This window comes from Castanea sativa, chromosome 7, assembly GCF_040712315.1.
Source record: "Castanea sativa cultivar Marrone di Chiusa Pesio chromosome 7, ASM4071231v1".
Classification (NCBI taxonomy): Eukaryota; Viridiplantae; Streptophyta; class Magnoliopsida; order Fagales; family Fagaceae; genus Castanea; species Castanea sativa.
Genome location: NC_134019.1, coordinates 10,765,673 through 10,774,934, shown reverse-complemented (window position 1 = coordinate 10,774,934; position 9,262 = coordinate 10,765,673). Strand labels below are relative to the sequence as shown.

The window sequence follows — 9,262 nt, the reverse complement described above, 5'->3', positions numbered from 1 at the left end:
TTTTTGGTTGCAATCCTCATTTTCGGATACTTGTCCCATCCATTCTTCCCTAAAGCCCGCTGGGATTAGGGACCAAGTTCCAAGCTCTATGCTCAGGTCCCATCCTTCCATCTATCCAGTCAGCGTATCAATTACAAAGCTTTTAATGTATGGGCGGTGGTAGCAGCTTTATTTTTAGACTTTCCACCGTTCTTTCTATTGTCCTCCACGTATACTGTGTATCCCCATAGTTGTAGGACTCTTTATAATATAACCCAGGGATACTAAACTTCTCTTCCTATGTCCTCGGCCTAGTAATCCGAGGACAAATCTGCTCCTCGGACGTATTCGGCTATTTAAATAGTCCACGATCATTTTGATGTCTTCGGATTTGGGTTTCCAGCCCAAAATACTTCGTTGGGCCATCCTTCATATATTACTGGGCCCAACACCCCTACATTTCTTATAGGCAGATTTATGGACACTGAGAACATGCTCTATTAGCTTGAACTCACATGTTTATAACAAAAACTACTCAAAGAAGAGATAAACTCGTGCATCGTACAGGTTAGCGACTAGTTAAAATAATAAAAAAAGTGAGAGAATTTGAATTTTTTAATTGAAGAAAGAGATATAATCTTAATAAAATATTTTATTTCATTTTAAACAACTTGCTACAGTCAACTGGTATTCAAATACTAGTTTAATGTAATTGCAAAAAATTTAGTTTTAGCTTCTCCAATAACACATGATTTTTTGGTTCTTTGGTGGTAAAATAGTTTTTTTTTTTTTTTTTGCTAAAAAATACAATCATCATTGTAAATATTTTTATTACTTTTGTTAAGTTTTTAGGTTGGATAGTTGTTATTTGAGTGATGCTTGCTAGGCTTATTGAGGAGAAGGGAGCCTAAGGTTTTGTAAAGATGCCCAACTGCAAAATAAAAAATATATATAATAACTAAAAAAAAATTTGGACTCGGGGGGGCCTGGGCCCCCACCTGAGTCCGTCCCTGCTTGGCGTAGAGCCACCTTTGTATCTTCTCTATTTATTTTACTGTTTTTTGGTCATCCATGACCTAATAAGGTTATGGCTAAATCATGTAGTATCTTTGAAAAATGCTAGGAATCTAACTTATTGCATAAATATTTCCTACAATTTGGCCATATGATGAATTGTGAGCGGTGAAGAAAAAGTAATGTGTCCATACAATTTCACATTTTCACCACTTATAACTCACCACGTATAAATAAATTGTGCTCCTAGTATTGCCAGTATCTTTCTTTTCCTTATTATTTTTTGATTTAGCTATACATTTAGTTCTCAACATTTTACCCCGTGTTTAAATTGATGTTCATTATTTGAACGACAAATTTGGTTGTAGCCTAAGCTTACAATTCTACTCAATATCCTATTATTGGATGTGAATCTTGACAAATCCACCATTGGATTACATTTTATTCTTATATCCTTCATGCTTGTAAAATTTATAAATAATAAAAGATCAATAACTATGTTATCAATTAAGTATTTAAATTTCAAGTTTTTGTAGGATAAAATTATGTATAAAAAATAAGTTTATGATTGAATGTTAGTAAATAATATCTGATTGACATTAAAGTTGACATGTATGTTAGGAACATAAAGAACATGCAATTCAACAGTTGAATTTTCAAAATATATAACCATGTTAATTTTTTTAGTGGAAGTTGTAGTCTTAAGCTACAATGAAGTTTGTAGCTGAATTTTTTCCTTATTTTCATTGTATTTCTTGTACTTTTAATTTTGTGTAAAAAAGTGTGCCATTAACTTTTTTTTTGATTTTCTTCTTCTACAAACAGGTATAAAAGAACTTAACAAAATATATATATATATTATACAAGATAGTAGAATATATATATTTTTTATATAAGATAGAATTCTACTCTAGCCTAATCTAAATGTATATGTGTGTGAATCTCCCTCCTAGAGACTTGAACTCCGACCCTTGCCCCTCACACCCCACAAGTACTTATACTTGTGGAGTGACCATCACACCAAGGGCGTGCGGTGGTCTTAACAAAATATTTGAATAACCAATCTTTTCACCTTTACTACTATCAAAATCCCTAAGATTTCGCTAAATCGATCTCAACTTAAAACCAAAGCAAGAGTAATGATATGGACCTTTTTAACACTACTTAAAAGTATATGGACTAAGATGAACATTTCAAATGATATGGACTATTTTGAAACATGGGACAAAGATTGAGAACTAAATCTATTATCAAATCTTATCATTTTTACAATTTTTACTTTAATTATGCTAGGCGTTAATATATTTTTTGGATTTAACATGTATACTCATTTCAAGTTTAAATGACGTGACATTAAATATAATTTTAAATTTATAATATTTAATATGAATTATGATTTGAAATATATTTACTTTAAATAGAGAGGATATATATTCTTTTGGAACATTTTAATATTATATAATTAAAATTGATTTATATTACAATATAAATATAAAGATGTGAGAATTAATATGGAAGATAAAGAATTAGTGAAAATGTTTAATCTTACATTGAAAATGAGAGAAATTATTTTATTATTTTTAATTGTAGTGATTAATGTGCTAATATGAATTGATTCAGTTATTGGGTTAGATACGTGCGTAAGGAAGAGGTGAAGAGAGGAGGTGTCAAAAATGAAAGCACTCTTATACACTAAAAAATAGAAAGGTTCTAGTGCTTGAGCACTTTGTGCTTAATTTTAAAAGTTTATAAATTTAAAAAGATTATGAGGGTAAAACAAAGCCCTCTAAAATATATTAAAACCAAAAAGCATTTGCATCAATGGGGAAAAACAGTAGCAATTATATATTTTACGTTTATTAGCCGTCACAAATTCAAATATTTGGGGGAAAATATTCCCACCATATATTTCTTTGTCAAAGGATAATAAGAAATTGTAGAAAGTACTTTATTGGTAGAATTATAAATTACTATCTTTAAATTTTTCCAAAATTCAATTTAATTTTGTAATTTTTGATTTATTTATATCGATCCTATGACTTTAACTTTTACTCAACGAAGTCTTTTTGTTCACTCCTATTAAGTGAGTTGTCATTAAGCACTCTTAAAATGATGTTGTTTTGAAATCTAAGAACTAGAAAAATGATGTCATTTTTAAGATAGTTAATGCAATGTTGTAATAAAGGGGACGAAAAAGACTATATTGAACACATTATCTTTTTTCTCCATCTTAATATATTAAGGAAATTGTCATCCAAGTTAAGTTAGAATGCGTGAAATCTGGATTTTTGTTAACCAAAATTTGTTTGAAAAATTCATAATTCGTGGCATTCTATACTTGTATGTGAGATTAGGTTCTAGCGGCCAATCACCTCATTCTCTACTTAACAAAAAAAAAAAAAAAATCATTTTTTGTAATCAAGTTATTAGTTAGTATTTTTAATTTTTTTAACTTTTCTAATAATTTAATATTTATAATGATAGAATATTTAATAGGGTTAAACTTTAAGCCTCTTTATTAAAAATACTAAGACGTGTGACTTGACTTGAGACAAAAAACATTAGTTAATATGTAATGTAAAAAAAATAACAAAAAAAAAAAAAAGGTAAACTACGTATTTGGTCTTTATTCTATACACCATATTTCAATTTGATCCCAACCTTTCAATTGTGTCAATTTAGTCCCTAACCTTTTAGTACTGTGTCAATTTAGTCCCTATAGTTATCTTTTAGATGAAAATTGATGACATGTCTAATGGCCAAATTAAAAAATTAGTTTCCATTGATATGATAATAAACTAAAATTTTATTTTGGCCGTTTGTCATGTAAGCAATTTTCATCTAATATATAATGGCAAGGACTAAATTGATATAACATTAAAAGGTTAAGGACCAAATTGACATAATTAAAAGGTTAAAGACCAAATTAAAATATAGTGTAAAGATTAGGGACTAAATATGTAGTTTACCCAAAAAAAAAAAATGGTAAAACGAACCCAAGTTTTGGCAGTCCCTGAAACGCAACGTTTCGAGCTTCCGCAGCTCTTCATTCCTTCAGTTTCAGGCTTATGAGCTAGTGTCGAAGTGGAAGACCAAAGAGAAAGATACATTTGACACTGTTGTTGATCTCGAAACCATGTGGGCAGCAACTACAATGGTCTCTTTCCCTTTTTACACAAAGGCGAAGCCACCAAATTCTCTATCTAGTTTTGCTACTAATAACCGCAACTCTCTGAAGCTCAAAGCATCTCTCTCTGACTATCCCCTTGCAAGCAGAATCATGGTCAGAAGTAAAGTCTCTCTCTCTCTCTCTCTCTCTCTCTGTATATTTTAATTCATTTCTCATCTGGGTTTTCTTCCATTACAGTTAAATTTGAACCTTTTGATTGATTTCTCATCTGGGTATTCTTTAATTCGAGGTATAATGCGTGGCTTTTTTAATTTGTTTGAGTTTAAGAGTTTGTTTTGTGTGTAAATTCTGTTGTTAGTATGAGTTTTTATATGTTTGTTTCTCTAAATTTCTTTAGTTAGTACTATAATAATAATTCATGAATTTCTGAGTTCATTAAGTCCTTAAGAGTATGTTGCTACTTAATTGTTTTCATCCTTGGGTTTCTCTAGTTCTTTATGCACAACTGTGGTTGAATAACCCATCTTGGTTTTCTTTAACCAGTGATAAAATGCATGAATTCTTAAGTTGATTTAGCATGAATTCTCTGCTATTTGTGCAATTATGTGTCTAGATTCTTCATTTTTGCAAATGCTTTCTATTGTGTGATTGTGTTGATTATGTTCTAGTGAGTTTGGTTCCATAACTAGCCCTCCATCATGTGCTGTGTGTGTGTGTGTGTCTGTGGATAAAGTGGTCTGTACATAGAAATTGTGGGTTAAGAGGGGAGAGAGAGGAGGAAGTCTCTAGGTGTATGCTTTTTGTAAATGATACAGTTTTAGTGGATGAATCTAGAAGTTGAGTTGATGACAAGTTAGAAATTTGGCTGGACTTTGCAATCTAAAGGCTTGTGGTTAATTAAGACTAAGAGTACATGAAATGTAAGTTTAGTAAAAGTTGAAACAAAGATGAAGGGGCAATAAGACATGATGGTTAAAAGATACCAAAGAGTGATAGTTTTCTAATATCTTGGATGAATAATTCATAAAGATGGAGAGACTAAAAAGGATGTGAATCATAGGATAAAAGCGAGGATAAAGTGGACAAGCACATCAAGAGTATTGTCTGATTGTAGAATACCTATTAATTTAAAAAAAAAAAAAAAATACATGATACACAGTTTTGGCGAGTGGGCTCTTGTATTTGTGGTTTACTCCCCAGGCGTGGGTCGAAATGGCCCTGCCTTGATGAGGTTCCACGTCATCAAAAAAAAAGTTGAAAAAAAAATTATAAGATTGCTATAAGACCGGTTATTAAGCAACTTATTGATAAAATGAGGGCAGTTGAAATGAGAATATGAGGGAAGGTTGCTTGAGATGGTTTGGTCATGTTTAGAGTAGAGTGATTAATGTGCTGGTGAGTAAAAGTGGGTTGATTCAAGTTGAAGGGGGAAAAAAGAGGTAGGGGGAGACAAAAAATAACATCAATAGAAGTTGTTAAAAAGGACATGTCAATTAGAAGTATCAAAGAGTATGACTTCGGATAGAACATTATATTCTTGAAATTGATAACATACTCTTGAAATTTCTTGTTATCAATTAGTTATGTTCTTGAAATTTCTTGTTTTTTTTTTTTTTTTTTTTTTGATAGGTAAAGAAGATAGATGAATTCTTGAAATTTCTGAAAGTTCTAAGTTATTTTTTAACTTGCAAAATAGTAGATTAATAACAATAAATAAGTAAATGAAATATGTAAGTAATGCCAATGAGCTCTGGCTTAAGATATGGTCCACACAGAGGACTATTGTTCTTGAAATCAAATCTATCCCCATCAGATTGTCATGTTAGGTCAAGAAGTAGACTACAGTGGTATCCAATCTCCAAAATTCAAGAGCCTGCTATAGCATTTAATGCAAAGTATGAAATTGGTTTGGGATATCTAGACTTTTGCCAACTCAATTCAAACTACCTACTCTGGGAAAGCAATTGTCTTAGATATAGGAGAGTTATTGGGGCGGGAAGAGGGGGTTGAAAAAATTGAGGTTTCAGTTATTTTCATTGGTTTGGGAGAAGTTCCGATGATGTCCTTTATGGCATGTTTGGGAGTTTAGAGAGGGAGGAGAGTAGAGGGGAGTAGAGGGGAGGGAAGTAGTGGGGAGGAGAGTAGAGGAGAATGATTACCCTCCACCTTGTTTGGATGTTTTTATAATTAGTAAGGGGGAAGGGAGTAATTAGCCCTTCCCCTTGTTTTTAACATTGTAATTTTATAAATATAATAAGGGTAAATTAGGTAATTTACTTTATCAATAATTTTATGTGCTCTACTCTCCCTCCAAATCTCTCCAATTTGGGGGAATTAAAAATGAGGGGGTTGGAGGTAGTTGAAACCCCTTCAAACCCTTCCCCCTCCTTCCTTAAAAAACTCTCAAACAAGGTAATTGAATTACTCCCCTTCCCTCTACTCTACTCTCCCTCCTTTTTTAAACATCCAAACAGACCATTAGTGAGACCACTTTATTAGTGTAAGTGTGTCTTGCATCTCATCAGTCCTCCAACAAATTGTTTAAAGAAAAAAGTGAAGATGCCAAACCATGTCATTTTATTCAACTGCAGCATCACTTGACATTTAAAGCGTTGATTGTGAGTAGAGCTGGACAGAGGGATCAAATTGACAACTTTATTGACATTACTAAAATTGGAACGATCCCAACTTTAGTGAGTTAATCCCTTATGTTGCCTCAATTACTGTTGGACATCTATGGAGAAGTTACTGTTGGAATTTTTCATCAACATCATTAATAAAAAGGAAATTGGTTATTGTGAAATTGGCAATGGCTGCATGAGTTTTCCACTTGTAATTAAACGTGTAGCACACATGCAATGTGTAACATATGTGACGGTTGTTGCCACTTTTGTTTTGTGTACAAACTAGCTTGAAATTCGATGTTAATGTTTATAGGTGGTTACATTTGAGGTTATAAAGTGACACCTGGTCAGCTTTTCTAATCAGTTAATTTCCATGTTACAAAATGCCCTCCAGTTGAGATTTCAACCGCTATATGTACTAATCCTTGTAATTTCTATATTTTACCTTTAAAATTTTAACTTTTAATATGATGTTTTCAATAAATACCAACCCCCCCCCCCCCCCCCAAAAAAAAAAAAAAATCATCACCTTTGTTACCGCTGCTAGTGGTTGTGATTAATTGAGCTTTGTGAATCAAATTTGACCGATTGTTGAACTCTTTAGATGTAGTCAGTGATTTTTGTTAACTGATTACAGATTACCTAGGCATTGGGTGAATGAGCACAGAGCCTACGGAGGCAATTGTCGGCTCTGGATAACTTTCCTGAATCTCTCTAGAAAGAAATACCAAAAGGGATTGTTTGATTTTTTTTTGATAAGTAAAAAAGGGATTGTTTGATATACAGGACCCATGCTCCATAGCATGTTGAAATGTCTACAATACCATAAATATACTAATAGAAAGTCCTAAAATTTAAAAATTCCATTGTTTTTTCATTTCTTGAAGAACACAAGTAGAATTAGTCAATTGCTTTTTGAATGCGATACTCATCTAATATTCCTTGTTTACATAGCTCTCTTCTTGCAAGTTCTAATTCTGTATATTACAGTGCAGATTTACCATATTCAACCAATGAAAGTAGTTTGCAACAGCAATTTTCAAATTTTGGCCAGATAGCTGAAGGTAAATGTCATATTATAAGTTTGGTATGTTTTAAACTTTCTTCCTGCCCTGCATTGGTTTCACTATGCTACTGTATTTACTATATCTGGCAGTGAAACTAGTCAAGAATGGAGCCACAAACAGGTCAAAAGGCTTTGCATTTATTCAATATACTTGTCAAGAAGATGCCATGCTTGCTCTAGAGACTATGGATAACAAGGTTCTACTTTGCCTCCTCCCTCTTGTTTTTCTGGATATATTAACCTCAAAGATTTACCTACAATAAGAAACTATATATTATATATCAAGTTAAGAGACTAATGTGATCTTTTTGTCAGAACTTTGATGGCAGGGTAATTTATGTAGAGCTAGCAAAGCCTGGGGGTGACGCCTTTAAAGGATACCTGAGAACCTTGGGACCACCAAAGTTGCCGCATTTGCATTTGCATTTGCAGGAGCAGGATGAGGTGCCAGATTGCTGGTACTAATCATTTGCTTTTGATCAAAATCAAGAAAATAGGATAGGTGACAATATGGGGGTGGAGTTACAATGGAGCATTGCTGTTCAAGTAGATCTGGACTATATGATCAATGTAACTGATAATGTCTGTGATTTACCAATGGCATTGGTTCTAATCAAGAGAATATGATAAAAAACTCTCCGAGCACTTGGTACCCTCAATAAATAATTGCATCACTATATTTTACACCTATAATCTGTGATCTCTGCGAACCAGAAAGCCATGCTTTGTTGCCTCAACAAAGAGGAGACATAATACTGAGATAAAAAAGATGAATAAATAGTTACTTGAATTTTTGTTGCAGGTATGCAAGGGTGACATTCTAAAAGTTCTCTTTTACTCACATGATCACTAAATAATCTTAATTGATCTTGTGACTAATAAATACATTATATGTTTTATAAACACAAGTTAATGATCACCAAATAATGGTTTAGAGAAAATTTTCTTCGTACTGTCTTTTTTTCAATAGTCAGTCTTGTGAACAATAACATAGTGGGTTGGACTGTCCCTAAACATAGGTTGGAAGAAAACTTTGGGTTTGTTTGGCTGGGAAAAAAAACAGGGAGAGGGTGGAAAACTTAAAAAGAGAAAATGGTGTGGTGTATTTCTTCCTAGGTCCACAAAAAAAAAACAAAAAAAAAATTTCTCTACAAATCGGAAATAAAATAAAGCAAGAAACTTCCCCTAATTGGAAAATGAGGCAAGTTTTTACTTCAAAACTTGTAAGTTCACACGTCATCTTTTTCTTCTTCTATTCATGCCCTTTACCAACCAACAGAAAGTATATTTGTTTTTCATCATTCTACTTTTTTATCCTCCCTTGGAAAATAATAATTTTTTTTTTTAATTTAATCTCATTTTTCTATCTTCCTATATTACCCATCCTTCTAATTTTCCCTCATCCTAACGGTAAGAGCACGAAACTTAGCGGCCCAAACCCGCTTAAAA

The 9,262-nt window shown here is 32.4% G+C and overlaps 1 protein-coding gene across 2 annotated transcripts; it reads left to right on the top strand.

Moving 5' to 3' along the window:
* The first annotated feature begins 4,000 nt into the window (after positions 1-4,000).
* LOC142642373 (small RNA-binding protein 11, chloroplastic) lies at positions 4,001-8,506 on the top strand. 2 transcript variants are annotated; one of them, XM_075816724.1, is made up of 5 exons: positions 4,001-4,276; positions 4,361-4,412; positions 7,743-7,811; positions 7,904-8,010; positions 8,129-8,506. In XM_075816724.1, the coding sequence occupies exons 1-5, from the start codon at positions 4,130-4,132 to the stop codon at positions 8,276-8,278; spliced, it is 525 nt and encodes a 174-aa protein (XP_075672839.1). In that variant the 5' UTR covers positions 4,001-4,129; the 3' UTR covers positions 8,279-8,506. The 2 variants fall into 2 exon arrangements, with proteins under 2 accessions (XP_075672839.1, XP_075672840.1); XM_075816725.1 differs by lacking the exon at positions 4,361-4,412 and having other exon boundaries at positions 4,006-4,283.
* The last annotated feature ends 756 nt before the right edge of the window (positions 8,507-9,262 follow it).